The sequence below is a fragment of the Elgaria multicarinata genome, chromosome 8 (assembly GCF_023053635.1).
Source record: "Elgaria multicarinata webbii isolate HBS135686 ecotype San Diego chromosome 8, rElgMul1.1.pri, whole genome shotgun sequence".
Classification (NCBI taxonomy): Eukaryota; Metazoa; Chordata; class Lepidosauria; order Squamata; family Anguidae; genus Elgaria; species Elgaria multicarinata.
In genome coordinates, this window is record NC_086178.1 from 45,746,792 (window position 1) to 45,769,974 (window position 23,183).

The 23,183-nt window shown below is 42.9% G+C and overlaps 1 protein-coding gene across 2 annotated transcripts in view; it reads left to right on the plus strand.

Moving 5' to 3' along the window:
* The first annotated feature begins 7,253 nt into the window (after nucleotides 1-7,253).
* ITM2C (integral membrane protein 2C) overlaps nucleotides 7,254-23,183 on the plus strand; it is a 370,458-nt gene continuing 354,528 nt past the window's right edge. For both annotated transcript variants that reach the window (XR_010025722.1, XM_063132252.1), the window contains exons 1-2: nucleotides 7,254-7,753; nucleotides 21,567-21,740. Coding sequence is in view for 1 of the 2 variants with exons in the window: in XM_063132252.1 (XP_062988322.1) it covers nucleotides 7,640-7,753; nucleotides 21,567-21,740 (288 nt within the window). In the remaining variant the exon portion in view is untranslated. The remainder of the gene's footprint in view (nucleotides 7,754-21,566; nucleotides 21,741-23,183) is intronic.

The following is a 23,183-nucleotide window of genomic DNA, read 5'->3' on the forward strand; positions in this document are numbered from 1 at the left end:
TTTAGTGTCATGTGTAGTTAGACCCTTACTCTTGCTGCCCCTTATTCCTGGAACTGCCTTCCACAGTATCTGTGTGATGTTGCCTCTCTTACTTCCTTCAAATTCCTTCTCAAAACCCACCTTTTCTGTGAAACCTTTGGCATAACCTCCTGCCCTCCATGCCAACCTTAAGTACATGAAACTGAAATAATGCCAATGGTCCTCCTGTTCAACCCTGACACAAAATTGGGTGGGATAGCTAATACCCTGGAAGACAGAAACAAACTTCAAAGTGATCTTGATAGGCTGGAGTGCGGGCTGAAAACAACAGAATGAAATTGAATAGGGATAAATGCCAAGTTCTACACCTAGGAAAAAGAAACCAAATGCACAGTTACAAGATGAAGGATACTTGGCTCAGCAATACTGCAAGTGAGAAGGATCTTGGAATTGTTGTAGATCACAAGCTGAACATGAGCCAACAGTATGATGTGGCTGCAAAATATCAAATGCTATTCTGGGCTACATTAATAGAATTATAGCTTCTAAATTGCGCGAAGTACTGGTTCCCCTCTATTTAGCACTGGTTAGGCCTCATCTTGAGTATTGTGTCCAGTTCTGGGCACCACACTTCAAGAAGGATGCAGACAAACTGGAGCATGTTCAGAGGAGGGCAACCAGGATGATCAGGGGTCTGGAAACAAAACCCTATAAGGAGAGACCGAAAGAACTGGGCATGTTTAGCCTGGAGAAGAGAAGATTAAGGGGAGACATGATAGCAGTCTTCAAATACTTGAAAGGTTGTCACACAGAGGAGGACTAGGACCTCTTATCGATCATCCCAGAGTGCAGGACACAGAACAATTGGCTCAAGTTACAGGAAGCCAGATTCCAGCTGGATATCAGAAAAAACTTCCTGGCTGTTAGAGCAGTACCACAATGGAACCAATTACCCAGGGAGGTTGTGGGCTCTCCCACACCAGAGGCCTTCAAGAGGCAGCTGGACAACCATCTGTCAGGTATGCTTTAAGGTAGATTCCTGCATTGAGCAGGGGGTTGGACTCAATCGCCTTAAAGGCAACCCCTTCCAACTGTACTATTCTATGATACCCATCCTTTCTTTTGTGGTTTCCTCAGTATTAAATGTTACCTTTCTTCCTTGGGGCAGGAAACTTATGTTTTGTAAAGCACCATGCATGTTGGCAGTACTATGAAAAGAATAATAACATGGAGCATGTTGAAAGTTAGAGAACAGAGGATATATGACAATGAAGCACTGCCCAGGGGCAATATTGGGATATGTGCAAACACTATTCTGTTAGCAGACCCATGACGCATGATGGGAATTCTACTTAAGGATAGTTCAGAGAAGTTGTGAGAAGTGTCACAAAAATAGTTTAGTGCTGATTTCATGGTTACTGTTGTGTTTTTAATGCATTTGCTGTATTACTGTTTTTAATTTAAAATTTTGGTACTTATGTTTTTTAGCCACCTTGACCCCCTTTTCTTGGTGGGAAGGCAAGGTACAAATCAAATCAATAATAAAAACAAATATAATAGTAATAATAATAATTTGATTTGACACCAGTCTCCACTGCACACATTTTTCTTGACTTGGAACATTTCATATCCTCCAGCACATCAGAATGTTGGATATTCATAGTAGGCAAAATTAAATGTCCATCAGACAATTACTCAAAACCTTCTGCTAAAAATGGTATAAATCCTCATGTACACATACCCATTTCTTTTTATGCAAACCACAGACTTGCAGCAATCTTTGAATAAAATGATTCAGTTCTTTGGGTGGCCACTTGTGAATCGCCAAAAGAAGGCACCTATTTGCATATAAATTTGCAAATGCTAGTTTATGCATATAAATGCAAATTTAGAAATAATTATTATAATTTAAATAGAAATATAGCACATCTCATTGCTAGTGTGGGAAATTGTGATCAGGTGATCTGTGTGACTTACTCAGTCTGCTGTTGATGGACAACTTCAAGGCCAGCTCTTCCTTCTGATAGTTCTTTATCTTTATACCAGACACAGACTGGAAAGCTCTTCCAAAAGAGAATGCCTTTGAAATAAAGGACAGTCCACTGGCAGCCTTTCACAAGAGGACTGTCCTCTGTAAAAGAGGACACTTGGACAACCCTATTTCTGGTTCAATTTGTAATACAGTAGGTGTTTCCTGGAACAGGCAGGTTGCTTTGCATTCTGCGCTAGGGATATGGTTTTGCAAGAGATGCTTTTGCTCAAATTACTGCTTTGTAATCAGAGTAGCTCTAAACGATCTGATGCCTCAGGTAACCTAAGAAAAGGTCAGAGTGAGCTGGATGCAACCGGCGCCTCTTTCAAAGTAGGCTCCATCTCTACAGCTGCACCATGGACATCTAAAGAACAAAGCAAAGGGTGCTGGCATTTCTTGCTCTATTAGAATGGGCGGTTTAGGGGTAGCTTTGCCCTGTGCAACTCTAGTTCCCATCTGCAACTCTTGATACACAATTTGACAGAATGGAACATATCCATTACTTTTTCATTAAGTGGTGGAGAATTAGGGACATATAAAACCTGCAGGAAGAACGATAGGCCAAATAATTTTCAAAAAATTTAGGTCATAAAGTACCAAGGGTCTGGTAATCTAGGCATGTTATAAAAGTTGTGGTGTCTCCAAAATTGCCGGTCTTATGAGCAACTGATGTGGCGTTGAGATTCATGGATAACATGTGCAACATTTGCTGGGAAACAGTGTACTGTAATTCCAGACTGTCTAATATATACACTTTGGTTCTGAAATTATGAACAAACTTTATCAATAAAGGATTTTTATTTTATTTTTTTGCTGCACGAATAAATGCTTTTGACTTTCTTTGTTTTCATGACTGAAATAATTAATTAATATACAACACACACATCCCAAAAACCTAATCACAGACACCGTGTGCCTTCCTCATACTTTACCCTCCAACCGCCAAAGAAGGAAATGCAGCTTGCTTGCTTATTTATTTATTTATTACATTTTTATACTGCCTATCAGCGGAAGCTCTCTGGGCAGTGCACAATTAAAAACCATAAAATATAACAAGTATAAATTTAAACATTCAAAGGTTAAAAAGGCAATATAAAACCAGCTACATTAAAAACCAGGGAAAGCCTGTGTAAGAGGTATGTCTTCAGGAAGGCATATAAAAGATATTATGTTTTACGCCTCCCAAACCACACAAGGGAGGGTCCTCCAGAGGGTGGGTGCCGCCGCAGAGAAGGCTCACCATTGAGGTTCCTTCCAGAATCTTGAAAGGTTGAGTCATCTCCCAGAATGCCTCCGGGCCCTGGTGTAGCAGGTCCCAAAGGCATTCAGAGGAAATGAAGATGGTGGATAACAGTTCATCAAGAGTTTGGCAGGTTTTGATAGAGCTGCTAGAAGTTTCACATTAAGAGCTGGATGTGCTAGAAGAACCATTTCCCCTCCATAGTACTAACTCCTTTTGGATAGTGGTGCTGACTGGATATGTTATTGGGAAATGTGAGCAGGGCTGGGTCAGACATTTTGTTGCCTGAAGCAAAACAGCAAAAGGCACCCCACCCCTCCTAGTCAAGGCAGGCCAAGTCATTTTGGCACTTGACATGGAAGCACCATGAGCACTTCTCTGTGTTAGTAAAACACAATAATAATTAAAGAACTAACCATTTCCTGTCCTTTCATGATGTCTAAAATCAGCTGTGAGAGGCAGTTACTTTATTTTGCCTAATGGTAGGGCTGGGCCTGAAGGTGAGTTATCCAGAAATATCAGTCCCTCGTTATGCAAACCAATCCAAGGATGATACAAGTTGAAGACATTGGAGGACAAATAATAATGTGGCCGAACGCAATAGCAAAACCAGCCCTTCCAAAAGAAGCTAAACTCAAGACATCAAGAAGTATCCTGGTTCATCCTGACACACAGACCTTTTCTTTTCCTAAGAACTACCAGTTGGCCAATACTATAGCCGTAGTCTAGCGGCTTAGTTCAGTTTTGACACAAATGCTCCATTGCCTAGGCAATGAAACTGGCTGCCATAGTAACCGGAAGGCTGTATTAGTCATCACCTGGATTTTTAAGCAAGCAGATGGCAAGCAGTTTCACAGAAGGCTTGTAAAGCAAGTATTATTTTGCAGTTGCAGAAAAGCACCTTCCCTACTATTTGAATTTATTGATTTCATTTTGTGCCCCACCCTTTGCTATGATTTCAGGATAGGTAATGCCATTACAGCAGAATTATTTATTTATTTATTTATTTATTTATTTATTTAGAATATTTATATACCGCTCCCCATTGAAAAATTTCGGAGCGGTGCACAAGGTAAAATGAAAATAAAAACAGAATAAAACAGTTAAAACAAAATTTAAAAAGAAGCAAAAAACAGAAATCCAAGGCTGCATGTTAAGGAAAGGCTTCTTGGAATAAAGATGTTTTCAGGAGGCACCGAAAGGAGTACAAGGTTGGAGCCTGCCTGACCTCCAGAGGTAGGGAATTCCACAGGAGGGGCGCCACCACGCTGAAGGCTCTTCCCCTGGTGGATTCCAATCGGAGGATGGATCTATGTGGAACCACCAGGAGCAGGCCCTCGGATGACCTCAGTGACCGGGCAGATTGGTAAGGGAGAAGGCACTCTCTTAGGTATCCTGGTCCCAAGAATCCTATGCATGTTTACTTACTAAGTCCTATTGTATTAAATGGAGCTTACTCCCAGGCAGGTGCACATAGGATTGCAGCCATAAGCATAAAAACAAATCTGTATATGAATTTGGTGATGCATTCCCTTTGTAAACAGATCCACTAAATATTTACTTGTAAATTAAGATTTACTTCCTAGTTAATTAGTTGAAGAGAGGTGACCATGCCATAAAGACCTTACAGAGGCATTGACTTCCATATGTAAAATCTGGAGATTGGCGGCGGGGGTGGGGTGGGGGATGACAACAGTTTATACCCAAAGGAAGAAGGTGGTTTTTTTAAATCATTTCATTGTGAAACTATTATGGTTTTCTTTCTAGAAATAAGAACCAGACATAACTGCACAGTGCTCAGCAAAAATCAATGGTGACATACTATTTATGCTTGGATTTTTCAAAATACTGTTGACACTTGAATTTGTTCATAAAGACCTAGTTTGCACATAAAGGCATGGAAGCATGGGTAATTAACTCACAATTTGCCAGATTGTGGGCTGCTGCCATTTTGAATATGCAACCTCTGGTTGGCCCATTGCAGCTTGCTCTGTGACGTGCAGACCCAGACACAATGGGTTATTCATGGGTTAAACAACCCAAAGTTAACCTACAATTAGTTTTTAAGTTAACTTTGGGTTGGTTATTTAACCCACAAATAGCCCATAATGGCCTGGTTCAGACAACATGCTAAACCATGCTGCTTAACCACAAAATGGTTAACGATAGATTAATGAGCCTATTCAGCTCATTATTATGTATTTCAGGGGTCCCCAGCCCTTCTAGGTAAATGAGCACATTTGGAATTTTGAGTGTCATGGGCACTCACAAAATGGCTGCCATGGTGAGCATGGCCAATGACAAAACACTAGTTTCCCAGAAGGTAAACTGTTCAGGCTAAAACAAAAGTAACTTTCCGAAGAACCTAAATACATGGCAATGGTGGAAGCTGAGCCCCCAAACACAATAACTTTCTTTAGAATCCACACTCTGTCTAGGCCAGTATTGCTTATTTTGACTGCCAGCTGCTACCTGATCTTTTTCTTTTTTTAACTGAAGAAGCCAAGGATATGAACACAAAGCAGATGCTGTACCACTGAGCTGTGGCGCCTCCCCAAAGGAATCCAACAAAATTGCATTCCAGGTAATTGCCTTCTTACTGTATAACTTACACACAAATATTTCCTACCTGTTCCTCCAAAAGCAAAAACAGGAGAGGAGAGAAGCATCCAAGAAAGGTACAAAACCGGGAGAAACGAGTTCTCAGGATGATGAACTTATAGATAGATAGATAGATAGATAGATAGATAGATAGATAGATAGATATAGATATAGATATTAGGTTGAAAAGCCCGACGTGTCTCAGCCTGTATTTTTGCTAGGCCTTCCTCAGGGGGCTGTAAGCAATTAAAATGCATATTGTAAATACATATTGTAAAACATGAAATGAACAACACATGGTAAAAATGTATTCTTATTGTAAAATTAACGTATGGCCACAGGGGGCTCTGTGCATATGAAATCTGTTTAAAACATTTTTTAATTTAATATATGAGGACAAAGTACTCTATATACTATTACTATCTGAGCATTTTAATTAATTAATTTATTTTGGGTGGTTCAACTCAAGGATGCAACTCACAGAGCAGATGTCTCACGTTCTAACACTGAGACTTGCAGTTGATTGCACTAATTTTTGCATTAACTATTTTCTAAAAACACCAGTGACTTAATTCATGACTAGTTAAGTACATTGCAAAAAAAAAAAAAAGCTTATGGAATAATATGCATGATTTTCTTTTCTCGTGGAGCTTTATGATTCACCAGTAGGAATCTGTATATATGTTCTGACCTAGCCAATAAGAATGAGCGCTGAAGATTTTTATTGTTTATCCTTAGTATTCATGTGTGGTGCACTGAAAGAAAAATAGTTTCACTACAAGGTGAAAGAGAGGCAAAATAATACAGGTCTGGTTAGGGCTGTGTGCACTCTTCTGACCAAATGAAAGCCAAAATTTGCTCCAAAACCCAAATTCTGCATATGAAGACCTGATGGTGCGTCCTGATTCCAAGGTTGCCATCCTAAATCATACACACTTGGAAGAAAGCCCCATTGAAATCAGTGAGGCATTTCTGACTAAACATACATAAGGATTGGGCCCCACAATTCTCATTCCCAAAGGCTTTGGAACATTGGATGAGAAGTTACATAACCAACGAACACAATAATAGAATCATAGGGTGGTATCCAATGTTAGTCTAACTTAAGTCCCATTCATTTTAATGGGTCTACTCCCCACCCACCCCGACAAGGGAGCCATCAGCCTCCATTGCCTTTGGTCCGATCCAATACGGCTATCCTTTTGTTCTAAATATCGTATTGAGAGGCGTCTGAAAGAAGCGCACGGGCGCTGGGATCATCTGAGCGGAGCCGAAATCATGGATGAGAATAAAGAGTTGGCTGGGGCATGCTGGGAGTTGGAGTTCACTACAACTAGAGGACACCAGATTGGGGAAGACTGCCCTGCGTGCGTATCTGACACGAAAAAATAAGGCGACATTTTGTCTGAGCATGTGCAAAGTGTTTTACTACTAAGCATGTGCAAAGAGCACGCACAGCTGGGGGCAAGGTAAACATATACACCCCGTGTCTTGCGTATCTGGGATTTAGGGGAAGGGCTTCCAGAAAAGATGATGCAGCCAGACTTGAGATGTAAAAATTACGCCTAGATGCTGGAAGTGGAGGAGCTTGATCGCGAGAGAGGCGCGAGCCGGGAGGGCGGGCGGACGGACGTGTCCACGTAGAGCGTATTAACTCTTTGGGGGAGTGCAAGAGACATGCAGAGCTGAACTTCCGGGGCTTCCTCCGGGCTGGTGTGCGGGATCGGCAGGAGCGACACCAGAGTAACAACGGTTGTGGACGAGACGTCGAGCTCGCTTTGCAAGCAATGGGGAAAATCGGGTTCCAGCAGCCGACGGCTGGGTTCAAGCCGGAGAAGGAGGCGAAAGCAGCGAGAACGAGCAATGTGGTCAAAGCTGAAATCCTCCTGCCCCAGGACGTGGTGAGTAGCGGCTGGAGGGGAAACCTGGCGCTCTGGCGTCTGGGGAGCGATGATGATCATAATAATATAGTGATGATGATGATGACGATAATAATATAATTATGGTGATGATATAGTGAAAAGGTTTGATGTGAAGAATCGCTACCATTATGTTTTTGTGGTTTGTTTGTTAATTTAAACACACCCGCTGTTATGCATGGTTACTTAAGAGGAAGCACAGCCCATTCGGTGCGCAGCCTTTTCTTAAGCAGAATCAAGTGCGCCTTCGTCCGTCGCTCGCCCGTCTCTGCATGGGATCATCGGGGCTGTGGCATGCCGGATTCACCTCTGCCCGAAAAGCTGCTCGATGCTTTGGGATAGTTCGCGCCAGCCAGGAGTGCAACCCCACACACCCCGGCTTCTCCGCCGCCTTTTAGGCTCTAAACTGGTTCGCTAAGTGCCCAGCCTCTACTCTGGGAACATGGGAAGTATGTCGCTGTGCTTCTGAACATGTACAGAGAGCTATCGTCAGAGTCGTAACAACCAGTGTATCTGTATCGGGAAGGGGTTTCTGAGCCAAGGCAGATGGATATGGGCTACCAAGCAGAGACTCTGTACAAAACTAAAAACGGACGTGTTCTGATCTTCAGGCCCTGCACTCCAATCTGGGGCCTAGGATAACAGCTGTTCCCACAAAAAAGCTCATCTGCACTTTAGGCAGGGTAGGCAACCCAACGCCCTCCAAATGTTATGGACTGCAACTCCCATCAGTCCCCAGCCAGCATAGTCAGTGGTGAAGGAGTATAGGAGTTGTAGTCCAAAATATCTGGAAGGCACCAGATTACCAATCCTATCTGGACAGTGCTTTGAGCCTCTGTTTGAATCCACCCCACCCACCCCCTGCGGCCACCAAGTATGGGGTTTTCCCTGCAGATCTCTTGGGGCTGGTGTTTGCTGATGATTCCTCCCCTTTGAAATGGTTGGCTAGCATTCTTTGATACTTCAGTGTCTCCAGGTTCAAAGCCATGGGAAAGAGGCCGGAGAAATTTGAGCAAAATTCCTTGCCACAGAGACTTTGCTGGTGTTTCTCTAGATATCAGCCCCTATGGATATAGAACATTCTCTTCTAAAATAATGGCTCTGTTGCTTGTATGTGCTACATAATATCTGGCCTGTTTTCATCACACCAGGGATCTCTGCTTGCCTCTTGCAAATTGCATCCCCCCCCCCCCCCATTTATATAGTACAATTTCTCTTTCTCCCTCCCTACTCCCTTGCATGGCCTGCGGGACATCCAAAATGTTCAGATAATGTTCTCATTCAGTCAGATTTCTGAGCGTTTGCAAAGGCTCTCGCTGTTATGAGGAACACAAGGAAGATGGAAATAATGAGGTTTGTATAATGGAGATTTTGGTAATGAGGCTTCTGCCACAGAGTTTAAATGTTAGTTTGTTTTAATGGACCATAAGTGTGCATCTGTCCTTAATTCTTGGTTGGTGGGGGCAACCAAGCATTCCCCCTGCTCCCCTCCCCTCCCCCCCCACCAGGAGACTTTAAAAGCAACACTGGAGCTTTGGAGGTGCTGCTTCTGGGGGAGAAATGCTGTTCTAACGAAGTTTTTTCTTTTTAATCTTATCTGGTTTGTTCTGCTGTATACTTGTATTTAGTATATTTTTGAATATTATTGTGATGTTGTTGTAGTTTTATATTGTATATTGTTAAATATTGTTGTAGTTTTAATTTTTGTAAACCGCCCAGACAACTTCGGCTAGTGGGCGGTATAAAAATGCAATAAATGAAATGAAATGAAATCAGGATAACCATTTCCCACAGTTTGCTACATGTGTTCAGGAAGCAAACAAAATGGGCTCCCTCCTCCCCCTGTTGGCAGGTCTGTGTATATTTAGATAAGGCAGACTATTGGTCCATCTGGCCCAATATTGTCTGCTCTGACTGGCAGAGACTCCCCCAGGATCTTGGTCTTTCTCATTGCCTGATGGAGATGCTAGTGACTGAACCTGGGAGCTTCTGCCTGCAAAGTATGCACTCTGCGACTGAGCTATGATCTCTCCCTAGTTTCTAAAGCACAGGATTGGGGCTAAATCCGGCCCTCTGGGTGGTCACGCCCCCTGCCCCAGCTCTGTTCTCTGACCACGTTTCCCCAGGTTTTGTGCTGTTTTCCCCATTGTAAAAGGTTAAAATGCCTCCCCTAAGGCTTATTTATTGGCAAACTGTTGTTTTTATACTGTTTTTATGTTTTCTTTTTTTAAAAATTGTATACTTTTAATGTTTACTATTTTTAATGTTAACCGCCCAGAGAGCTTCGGCTGTGGGGCGGTATATAAATGTAATAAAATAAATAAATAAATAAATAATAACATCTTTAAGCTAAACTATGCTGTTATTTTGGCCTCCTGCCTTTGCTGCCCACCACTGGACTGCAGCCTCCAAGAGCTTCTCCAAAATGGATTTTTTTCCTTCCAGCTGAAAGAGGATCAAGACCCTCTTCCCAATTTCCCCAGGCAAGATCCTCAGGTGGACACCCCTCCTCCCCAATGCTCTAGACTCTGTGCTATAAACAAACAAACAGGAGTTGCTGCATTTCTCCATTATAAGCAAATTCAGAATAAATTATGCAAAACTATCAAAACTTCTGAATGTATTATAAGAACTTTTTTAATTTGCATAAGCCATTGCAAAATCCAGCTTTTCTAGCATCATAATTAAGCTCACCTTGCTCCAAGAAAAGCCCAACACTGTGGCATCCAAAACTGGAAATTTTAGCAAATTTGCAGGTGATTGATGGGCTTGCATAAATCTGCTTTGTCGGACACAGGAATTCCTGGACTTGTGCAGTGCAGTTATGGAATTCAGGCAGCCCTCCCATAGCCTCCTGATGTAATATATGTTTCAGGAGGAGTGGTGATAGTAATAATATTTAGCTTTAGTGTGTTCAAGCTACATTGCATACATTATCTAAGGCTGCAGTCCTGTATCCACTTTCCTGGAAGTAAGCTTGACTGAACTCAATGGGACTTACTTCTGAAGAACTTACTTACTTCTGTATAGCATTGCATTGTTAGGGAGATTAACAATCCATGCAGCATGTCAGTAGTATTATCCCTATATTCTAGACTGAACGGATGGCATATGAATTTAATAAATTCACAGAAAATGTACTTATTTATTTTATTTATTTATCTTGCCTTTTTAAAATAAAAACAATTCAAGGTGACTTACAAATGAAAAAGAATAAAAAATTAAACATCACAAATTGCAAGAAAAGTAAAACTTTTAAACAATGAACAGCAACAGAATTCTTTGAAAGACAATGACTTGCCCCCTGTCCCCCTTGTGCATAGATGCCTGGATCTCAGAATAACACGTCACAATAGCTTATGCCATAATCAATGTGCTAGACTTTGAGGCAGCTTTCCCCAACCTGGTGCCCTACAGATGTTTTAGATGTATTATTTATTTATATAGCACCAGCCCTAGCCAGTGTAGCCAATAAACTGGAATGCTGAGAGTTGTTTTAATGGACCATAAGTGTGCATCTGGAGGGCCCCAGGTTGTAGAAGGCTACTTTAAATTATCACAAGACTCTTCTTTATTTTTGCTGCAACTGACTAAAATGGCTAACCATAAACCAGTAAAAAAAAAAATCCCCCAAACAGCTCGCAGCTGGGGATGAAAACCACATAACTTCCTATCACCCCTGGGAAGGCTCAGTCTTCTGTCACAAGCTCATCTGCTCATTGAGAGGTTCTCCTTCAGGAGCTCCTGACAATTGAGGTTAGGTCGGGAGTCTGAGAGCGCATAGCCTTAGATGGCTCACCTAAGATCACCTAAGGAGTTCACGGCCAGTATGAGATTTAAATTTGGAGCTTCACACTGATGAAAAGACTTCACTATTTTCTAAGTACTCCGATAGCTTAGCTATTATTTTGTAGCTTGCTGGAACCCGCAGGCTTCTTGTGACTTCTGCTTCCTCATTTTTCAAAACACGCAGAGGTCACAGGCAGTAACTAAGATAGTATGCCTGTGTGCACCAGTTGTTTGGGAACATGTGTGGGAGGGGGCTGTTGCACTCATGTCCTGCTTGTGGATTTCCCGTTAACGGCTGGTTGGCCACTGTGGGAACAGATTGCTGGACTAGATGGACCCTTGGTCTGATCCAGCAGGGCTCCTCTTACGTTCTCACATGGACGACGAACATGGCAGCGCCTCTGGAAATTGTTAAGAGAACGCTGAAGCACGTATTGGCTTGACGTTTTCAATTTGGAGTTAAGGTGTTTTTTTAAAAAATAAAATAAAATCTGTTTGGCAACTTTGGGCTCCATTACACCTATTCCCCCCCCCCCCCCGGTTTGTCTCTGAGGGTTTTTTTACATCAGTTTCATAAGCACTGCAAAGACTCCCTCACACACACAGTCCCTTTCACCTGGGTTTTCACTTGTTTGCACCCCTTCTCCTTCCTCCTCCAGTTCATTGGTTGTGGTACTCTGATGGGCATGGGCTCTCCCCCCCCCCCACTCTGGCTTTGTTATCTAGCAATTAAAGGTTTCATCTGGGCTCTGTTTCTGCAGGCAATGAGGGGACTAACCACTAACCGAGGAGCACTAAAAAGTCCATTCAACCAACTAACAAGTCCCTATGACGACTGTGTTGGAAGAGGAGAACTGCCCCACCCTCCCCTTTTGTCATCAAGACTCCACTAGCACACGCCCCCAATAAAGGAAAAAATGAGATGGGAAAATAATTGAGACTTTCCCCGCACCAAAATAAAACGCAACAAGGGGGGGGGGATGAGTGCAGGACAGGGAGGACCTCATGTGAGTACCGCGCTGCGAATCTACGTACCAGGAATGGCGAGTGTGCGATAAATCGCTGGTGTGATGGAGCTGATAGTCTTTGTGTATCAGGTTGTAACTGTATTTTGCTCAGCCAAACAGCTAGATGCAAGCTGGAACTCATTGGATAGTTTAGACTTAGGAATATAAGCCATTCCAGATCTGATATTTGTGAGTACAATCCAATCACAATACAGCCAATCCCCCAAAGCCCATTTGACAATCCCCAAACAGCTACATAGCTTTGCTGTGAAGGCGTTGACCCAAATTTCTTTACAAGTGTAGTAGTCCGTTTATCGGCTTTTGTGGGGGTGGGGTATCTCCATAATCTCTGATTCAGTTCGATTTTGATTTAGACCCTACTTCTTGTGTCCTCTTGCTTTTCTGTACCTACAATATCTGCGAATCCATCTGTTTGCTATAAAATGTTTGCAAGATGGCATGGGCATGTAAAAATGAAATTAGCATACAGTACACCATTAAATGAATCTTCTGCAGGAACGAGATAACATTATTATGATTGATTGCAGAAAGCTAGATACTGTTATTCCTGTTAATTGCAGAAAACACTATGGACAGCTTGGTTTAGGTTCATACTGTTCTATCTCCTTGCTCTCTAGTGCCCTCCCGCTCCTATGAATGAATAGCTTATGCTTCTGAGCATATCGGCAGGGCCAATACTTGAGGTCTGTTTATCTGATGACTTCATCATCTTTTGACTAGAAGCAAAACAACAAAGCAACTGGCATCGACACATTTGGCTTGGCACCAACTGCAGTGTTTTTTCTTCACTAGTCAAAGACCCTTCTATCTTCCTCAGTCTTTAAACATTACCTAAGTTTTGTAATGCTGCTAGATCTTACCTGCTGTTTTATCTTTTGTGATGCATTATTGTTTACTTCTATGATTTTTGTTTTTTAAACTTCCCTGGAAATATCTCTGCTGAAGTGTGACATATAAATCCCAAGTTGCTGCTAAAGGATTTATGTGGGCCTTTGATAGATTTAAGTATTTCAGAAGGACATTCAAAATGAATTACACACATGGTTGGAAAAACCTAAGTCCTACTCGCAAACAACACTTGGGCATTGAATCAATGCATGAGCAGGGGTGTGCTGACTAGCCCTGCCCCAAGTGTTGCACATGCCAACTTACCCAGCCCTTGATGTCCCTATGTGGGTGCCTACATGCGCATAGCTTTACATGCGGTGGCTTCCTTACTGCAGACTTTCATGATAAACGTCTGGATGTTGGGATAGGGCAAGTTGGTGTGCAGAATATTGGGGGATGGGATAGTTGGTGTAGCCCTACTTATGTGATGATTGAACATGTGATCATTGTTTCTGAATAGAGCTCTCAAAGCACCACTATGCCAAAGCACTGAAAACCATGATGTGGGATGGATTCCTGCCCCCCCCCCCCGAATTCTGCCTCCCCGCCCCCAGTGTTTTTATTTTTGCATTTCATGTTTTGCCAAGATTTCAGTGATTATTGCCCCTCCTCCACTTTAGAGGTTTCTCCTGTTTTATTGTAATGTCTGTATTTTATCTTCCTTGTTTTAGCTTTTTGTGAATTTTGCATTTTATCGCTTCATTGTAAATTGCCATGAGCACTCAAGAGTGGAGGGGTGATTCAAATGTAATTAAACAAACACGTTAATTACATGTCTTGAATTTAACCTGTGAAGTGTTGGAGACTATACTGTCCCACCTCCCTTCTTGCATTCTCATCATTTCAACTTCTTCTGTCTTTCTCTGTCCTCACCTGTCTGTAGCTATGCTACAATCTATTACAGCAGGAATCATAACGTTGGAAGGGCTTCAAAAGTCACCTAATTCAAACTCCTGCTGATGCAGGAAATCCACGGCTACAACATCCCTGATAGGAAGCCATCTTTGTTTGAAACTGACTGCTGTATCAGTCAGTCTTCAATGATCCACAAAAACCATACCATTTCCCCAATACTTGGGCCAGTCTGATATCTGATTAACTAGCAGCTGAGGCTCACACTTGACCAGGGTTTACTGGCAAGATCTGTGCTTTATGGTCACTGGATCTCTTAAGGTTTTTAAATTGGCTTCTCAGTTGAAGACAGCTATGGCCACTTAAGTCCGGTGTACCTTTCTGGGCTATTTCTTTTCCTCTGGCCCACTGTTGAAGATACTTCCAGAATTATTATGAGTCTGAGTCTGGGCAAAGTTTTATTACTTGGAAATTGCATATGCTGTGTTTCCTCTCAGCCCCTTTCCCCTTTGCAAAGTTGACATTCACGTGCCACCTTGCGCTAATAAGGACAATTATGTACAATCTCTGAAAGGCGGAAAGAGGTAAGCGGCCTGTTTTTATCGTGTTCCCTTGTTCTGATGAACACCCACGCTAGTCAGCACGCTCAGCGTCTTGGCACCTAAGTCGTACAGCAACAGAGCTGCGTGTTAATTAGAAAAGCTGCTATTTTCGAGATGAGACATTTTGCATGTCCTGCTGCCTGCCCTGCCTAGTTAGGACAGATGGTTGAATTTTGTTTATAAAGCACATGGCTGGTCTTATTTTGAGATGGAATTAGATGCATCGTTGTGGCTGTTCTCGTTACATGTCTTCATTTGATCCGTATGCCTGCTCCCAGCTGTTTGTCTGTCTGTGTCTATATAGGACAACCTGCTGTCAATACATATATCAGCCATATCCCACCTTGGAGCCCTCCAGATGTGTGGACTACAACTCCCATCAGCTCCAGCCATGCCCTAACAGTCTGGGGTCCTCCAGATGTGTTAGGCTGCAGCTCCCATAATTACCGGCCAGCAAGGCCAGGCTGACTGGGAATTATGGGAGTGATCATCTAGCACATCTCGAGGGCACCTGCTTGGGGAAGGCTGCCTTAAGAACTCATGTTGCTTTGCCCAAACGCCTCGTTTCATATGCTCTTTGCTGAAAAATTGGTTGCCATGAAGACTGCTTGTGGCAGATCTTCCATTCCAAATCGAAGCTTTCCAAAGAGCCTGCATGCATCAATGTGTCCATATCCTATTTCCTACTGATGTTTGGAAACTATTCTCAGAAACCTCCCCTCTTGCCCCACTGTGCTCAGTAGAGGGGTTGTGGGGAAGGGCAGAAATAAGGAGTCTAGTTCAAAAACCTAGATCCCAGTTGCCAGCAAGAATTCTTCGGTGCTAGGGAGGGCCAGATGAGATATATAAGTGCATTTAAACTTGCAGAGGAATGAAATGGTAGAGTTCCTGAGGCAGTAGAATGTACTACTTCAGAGTACAGTGACAGACTGCATATCTTCTTCTTTTTTAATACCTTATACATTTCCTGAAAGTAGAAAGCTAGTACAACAGGGAGATAGCTGGATTGCATCCTGGTGTGCTAGTTTTCTACTTACAGGAAAAACTTTTACATAGGGATCAATCAAGAATATGACTCTCCTCCTAACCTGTATTCTGAATCAGTATAATTCATTCTACCACCTCAAGACTGTACCACCTCATTTTGTTGCATGCAACCAAGTAAATGGCTATTTCGAAGCCTAACTGTTGCCATAAATTGCTTTTGCATTTGCAAGTGGGATAGAACTGTGCAAACAGTTTTACACTCTTTCTCTTCCTGCTAGCCATAAAAACAACCACCTCTTAGGCTAGGAGGAATGATTATTGTTAACATGGTTTAAAACAGGGGTCATCAACTGGTCCAGATTCAAGACCCAACTCAGACTCCCAACCTGCAACATGGGACCCACTTTCATCATTTGCAAAATGACCACGTCTTGCGGTAGATGCTTCTTTTCTGCTGCAGAATCTTTATTTGGGCAAAGGAAAACAGAATTTGGAGAAAAGAACGCCACCCACGCACATTACAAAAGTCCATACAACGCAGTGCTGCTGAAGTTGTGGACATGTCTGTCACTTCAGGGGTCATCTTGATATCGCCCAGTAAGCTCTTTGTCTGTTCCCTAAACCTTTGGAGTTGTGTTTTTTCTTCTTCAAGCAGGGGACTCTGTTAATTGGCATTGCATTCAAAACTCTCAGGCCAGAGTAGAAAGGAAAAGAAATTCTTCACATGCCTACATGTAAGCCTATTTTTGTTCAAGTATTTTTTTATATTGAGGTCTTGGTACAATTGATGTGCCCTTTGGGAATTGCCAATTGCAGTAGAAGAAATAAATAAATTGGGAGAGAGCCTTGAGGTCCCAGTAGAATAGAAATTGGAAGACTTCAGGGGGAAGTCATAAATAATGATGCTCTTCTCTCTGTGTAATTGAATGTCGTTGGATAGAAGACTAAAACGTGATAAGATTTGAAGGTCTGAATGTCCTTTTCTCTTAATTTGGGGAAAGTGGTGGTGTTTTGATCAGGGATGAGAGTGGTTGATAAATGAAACACATGGCACTGTCTTTGAAAGCTGAAGAGATAGTGGGGGACTTTGGGTGTGTGTGTGGGGTGGGGACAGAGAGAAGAAATGAGCCCCTCTCTGGCTGGACTGAACATGGATGTGTTGTGGGAACAATCCACATTGATTTCCTCTTTTCTTCATCAGGTGAAATCTGTTATTTTTGAAACCTGTCTTGATTCAGATTTTGTAAGCAAATGTAAGCTGGAACCTTGCTTATTTACTTTCTGCTTTATAAATTACAACTGTTCCCCACCCCAATGCACACACACAGACACATGTACTCACTCAACCATATACCGCATCATGCTTAGGAGTTCTTGTGCTCATTTACAGCCCTCTTCCACAAGCATTTTTTAAAATAACAACAACAACAACAACAAAACAGCACCTCTCCCTTAACTGGCCAGAGGATAACATTGAATTCCCCTCCTCTAACAGGGCCTTTGCAGTGCCTCTTCTCCCATAATTATGGTGGCCAGAATTGCAGGTCAGCCCTGCTGTTAGGCAGAGTGAAGCGGCTGCTTCAGGTAGCTGATTTGCGGTGTCATGAAAAGGCAGCAAAATGTTAGTTATTTAATTTTTAATTGTATTTTTACTGCTTTTAGGGAAATAGGTGCTGGTGGGATTTTCTTCTTGTGAACTGCCCAGAGAGCTTTGGCTATTGGGCAGTATAAAAATGTAATAAATAAATAAATAAAATCATTTGATTGGCCTCAAATAGTATGCACCTTGAATATTGGGGCAGAAAGGATTTGGGGCTTCACCTCAGGCAGCAAAACATCTCGGGAGAGACTTGCTGTAGATCTACTTCATATTAATAATGAGGGGAAAATCCACCAGTATTTTCTCCTTAAATTTTAAAGTCTGGCATCTTTTCTAAGGCGGTGGGTGGGAAGAAAGATCTGGGATGTATCGAGACAGAGGACTCCCAGTGCGACCAATGGACTTTGTGTATCCATTCCATCTTATTCTCTTTAACAGATTTATTGTGGAAAGAAAAAAGACTGTCAAAGTGGTGAGAAAACACGGGATGGTTACAAATGGAAGATGACAACACCTGGATCTCCCATAACATTCTATAATGAGGCAGGGTGATTTCAGATAAAAGCCACACCTTGAAGCATTCCTGCTGTGCAAAATGTCTGGTGTGCGCATGTGTCTGTGCAGTAAAAGCTTTAGAAGAGCCATGCAAGATCATACCAAGAGTCCATCAAGTCCAGCATTCTGTTCACCAAGCAGGGAAACCCACAAGCAGGATACGGGTGCAATAGCAGCCTCCTGCTCATGTTTCCCAGCAACTAGTGCACATTTTCCAAGAAGATGAGCTAAGCTACAGTGGTTAAGCATTTTGAGCTAAACATTAGCATGTCGTGTGAACCATAACTTAGCATGTTGCGTGAACCGTTCCTAACCATGGTGGCTACATAAACTCAGTTTAAACACACTCACTAACCATTTGCTGCAAAAGGGTAATCGGCTGCCTCTGATACTATAGCCATTGATAGGGTTATCCTCATTGAATTTAATTCCCTGTTAAAGCCATCCAAATTGGTGGCCATCACTACATCTTGAATTCCATAGTTGAACTGTGTGGTCTGTGAAGAAGTACTTCCTTTTATCTGTCCTGAATCTCTCACCAATTGGCTTCATGGGAGGACCCCAGGTTCTAGTATTATGAGAGTGGGAGAAAAATGCCGCTCTGTCCACTTTGCTCAACACCATGGGCAATTTTGTACACCTCTGTCATTTATTAACCTACCCTTCAGGTAAGCTATTTTCTATTGCCCTTCTGCTTTATGATGAGTTTGAGAACCCCTGGTTTGTTGAATGTCAGGCTTTGATTTTGCTATTACTATCCTGTATGTTCCTTTGATGCTTCTGCTCTGCTTTCCAGAGCAGACTGGGCACCTGAGCTGACCCTTGGATTGTATATCCCAGTATCCTGTTTGCAGAACGGGGCAGATATGAAATGCCTTCAGAATGTGCTTGCTGCATGTTGGCCAGTGACCCTGTTGTCACCCTCTTTCCAGGCTCACTAGTTCACTCTACTCCCCCCCCCGCCCCTGCAATCTTAGTGGTAAGCTGATAGGCCACAAGCCAAGGGTTGGCAATCTTTTGGGGCTGTGAGCACATTTGGCATTTTGAGAAAATGTCCTGGACACCACCACAAAATGGCTGCCATGGGAGGCATGGCAAAGGACAAATAACCTGCCCAAAAGACTGAGTTTAAGGCAGAGATGAGCCCCAACACACTAAACTGTTCATTTGAATCCACAGAAACATATTTCACAACAATCTCAGTTGCTGGTAAGAAATTGGTTTTTGTTTTGTTTTTAAATGTGAGGGGAAGGGCACCTTGATGGGTGCCAAGAAAGGTGTCCAGGGGTGCACTGGTGCCCACAGACACCACGTTGCCTACCCCTGGTTTAGGTGGTGTCCTTCAGAGGCTAGCTATTTGCAGTGTCCCATCAATGTATTGCCAGACAGTGCGCCTCATGTTACGATGTTGAATTAGCATTAGCATTGTGTAGGCTGATCTCATTGGCCTTGGGACAGTGATGTAATGCCACACACCAGATACCAGTTGTTTGTCTAAAATGTATTTGTCCTTTTTTTCACAAATGTACCCGAGGCAGCATACAAAGTTAAATTAAAGAAGTTAGTCAACAAAACAGATATGATTCACAGTTTGATCCTGTTTTGTTTGAAATAAGTACAGTTAGAATGAACTATGGTTCACCTAATGGGAATCTGACGTTTTTTCAAAACTAAAAATGGGCATTCCCCTCCTGTTTCATGTGAATGGGGAGGGGAGGGGGAATTGTGCAGGTCTCAGGCTCACCACAGTACGTCTTTTGTATTATTATTATTTTTAAAAAATGGATTCTTGTTACACCTGAATCCTGCTGTTAATTTTTTATAATTGTAGCAGCTAAAATATTATGTACTAAATAGTGGAAATTATCAGATATAAATAACTGGCAAACTGCAGGATTAAGCAGTAATGTCAAAAAATAACAAATTATGTCTGTGTGAATTAAGGAAGACAAATCCTGGATATGTTTTAGTGATTATGTGTACTTACTATATGTAAATCAGTGAATAAAAACTTTGTAACGGCATCACACGAACATGGTTACAAAGCAAAGTTACATTGATGTCTGTGTAATTACTGATGTTTTCAATAAATAATATGTAAAGGGGGTAATTATGAGGGGTAATTCACACCAGCCATTTATCCTGGGGTCAGCTCGAGGTCATCCCCGTGCATCCAAATGACACACAGCTGATCCTGGGGTCAACCAGGGACCACCTCTCAGTTGTCTCGGGATAAATGGCACTGCACTTATCCCAATTTTCCCTGTGGTTCCAGGACAACTCTGAGATCCGCTGACGGTGTGCTGCTTGCTCCCGGGTCCTCCCTCCTCCCCGCGAGTAGCGGGGCTCAACAAACGGGCACAGAGCTCTGCGGGGGGTGGGGGGAGTCTGGGGCCATCAGGGGAGCATTTTGCTCTTGGCAGTTTTTGGCACTGAGTTTGGAAGTTTTTTTTTTAAAAAAACAAACCAAAAAAACACTTACTTGGTGCAGGATTGTGCCTGCGCAATTTCGCAACATCTCTCTTTTAAAAAACAACAATGCTGTGCTGGAATGTCCTTCTTCAGTTCCAGGACGACGCGCTGGCGTTTGGAACCTGGGGGACGATCCCAGAAGTGGTAAAGCCCGAGATCCTGACCCCCAAGATCCCAGAAGGCCTCAAGGTGTAGAACAAGGACTGTAAAGAAGGCAGCATCCAAATCAAATCTGTTACAAGCAGCTTCATCTGCTTGTAACATCATCTGATGTTTCTGCCTTGGAGAAACATCACATCTTTGCAGACCGATGTTGTGCAGCCCCCATATAATGTGTTTTTGCTTCTGAACTTCTTGCTCTGGTGTAAAATGTCAAACCAGGCATGTGAGAAACCTCCAAGAAAATTATGCCGTTATAGCTGGGAAATTAGTATGCAGAGTCATCGTCCCCCCACCCGATATTCTTCACTTTTAGGCTCTTTTCAAATTAAATAGGGTTGATTATGACTGTGACTAACCTAATGTTAACTTGTTCCCAAAGTAATTAAATGGAAATCTTCCCTTTATGTTGCTGATAAGTATTCCCAAGACCTAGGAATGGTAATAACTATGAACCAACTGTGATGTATTTAAGAATTTAATTGCCATTTTGAATTTCTGAGATGGGGATTTTGCCCTCTCACTTAAAACAGCACAGAATACACTGGCCTTTACCAATCCAAATGATTTGGACTTCAACTCTCATAAACCCAGCCAGCATGTCCAACCATGAGGAATACTGGGATGTTTTGTGTGGTGTTATAAAAATTCTATCTATTTGATAGTAAATGTACTTAATTTATCCTTAAATGTTAATAGGTTTGTTACGCTGTGTGTTGTTGTTGAGTAGCTGAAATAATTGACAGTGTATAATGAATATGTTGTATAACAGTATGTTGTATATTTTTTATTGAAATAAATAAAACATTTAAAATAATAAATAAATAAATGAACAGTTTTGACTGTCTCTTTGCTTTAAACAGGAGGAACAGTCCTTGTCTTTGCCAATGTGGAGAAGGAGATATCTTAGTCACATCTTCTACTTGGCTGTGATCCTGATGCTGTTGCTCCTTGGCCTGATTTTAACTTCAATGTACGTCTACAGATATTTCTCCCTTGCTGACTCCGTTACTGACTCCATTACTGCCTTAGACATGGTATGTATGATGCAGCAGGAAGGTTCTTTTGTGTTTGGGATTCCTAAGGTTCACTTTGATTCACTGTCTTGCTCTTTCTCCAGTCCTCATCAGTAATTTAGCTTCTTTTTCCACCCTGGGCTTGCTTGTTCAGTATAAAATTGGGAGATGGCTTTTTTGTCCCTCTCTCTCTCTACATCAAATCCAGGCTTCTTTCCCAGAGTTGCCCTGGGACTGGAGAGCAGAAGGGAAGTGCACTTTGGCTTCTGCCATTAGCCAGGAGATGTTGGGTCACTTGCTTCTCAGGACTAACATCCAGCCAAGGGAGAGACCGACGAGGCCTCTCCATCAGCCAGAGAAAGAGCAGTTGAAGGGAGCTTCTGCCTCCCTGCCAGAAACAACCCTCGGCTCCAACTGCCAGTTGCCTTGCTGGACTGTAGGAAGAAGGGGAGGAACACTCTCGCCCCATGCGTTGGTCAAAGGAACAAGAGCCACCCATTGCAGGAACAACAGAAAGGGAAGATAAGCCCGGCCGAAATGCCTGTTCATAGCTCCCCACATTGTTCTGGCCTTGAAAACCTGATCTCCCTCCTCTTCCTCTTTCCCGCCTCTTTTTTCCTTCTGTATCTTGTCATTTAATTTGTAAGCCTGATGGCAGGGTCAGTTCGAGTCCCCTTTCTGTGTCCTCTGTCTTCAGCAGTGCCTCTTTTGGCCAACTTCACCCCCCCCCCCCCGGTCCTCTGCCTACTGTGCTGCCACCCACCCTGACACACAACCCCATTTGAGCTCTTCCTCCGCCTTGTCTGGTTTGTCCAGCTTAAAATTGTGATCTGCTAATGCGTTGCTATTGTGGGATCCCATTCCCAGAAGCACCAAAGTGCTATGAATGGCATAGGTCAAGGGTGCACAACCTTTTCAGCCCTGAGCGGCTAGGGGGCTGAGAGCCACACAGCCAGATCCACATGCCCATTCTTCCCTGTCCATCACAGGCATCTCCCTTCCCTGCCTGCTGAGATCTAGGGGGATGTCAAAGCCTCTGCTGTTTCCCCCCAATCACAACCAAGATGGCTGTTTCTCTGCTGCTAGTAACATCAGGAAATTAGTGATCTCAGAAGCCAGGGAAGAGTCTCCTTTCTCCTCAGGCAAACTGAACAGGTGGGCTGCACGGGTGGGGTGGGGAGTGGGTGGGATTAGCTCCAGTGCCATCGTGGGGTCTCTGGGCTCAGAGCCAGATTCTGATTCATATTGGGAGCCAGTTAATTGGGGAATCCAGTCCAGTTATGGAAAGCCAGAAGCCTGAGAGTTTAGCTTGGTCTGGTTTCCCAATGGATGACTGGATGGGGACTCGCTTGGTAAGATGAGGAATGTCAGAATGGTGAGAGCATCATTCTGCCTGGTGTCAAAGAGGGGAGTAGGTCAGGGGAGTGGAACCTTGTTGCGGCCTTGAACGATGCGACTACAGCT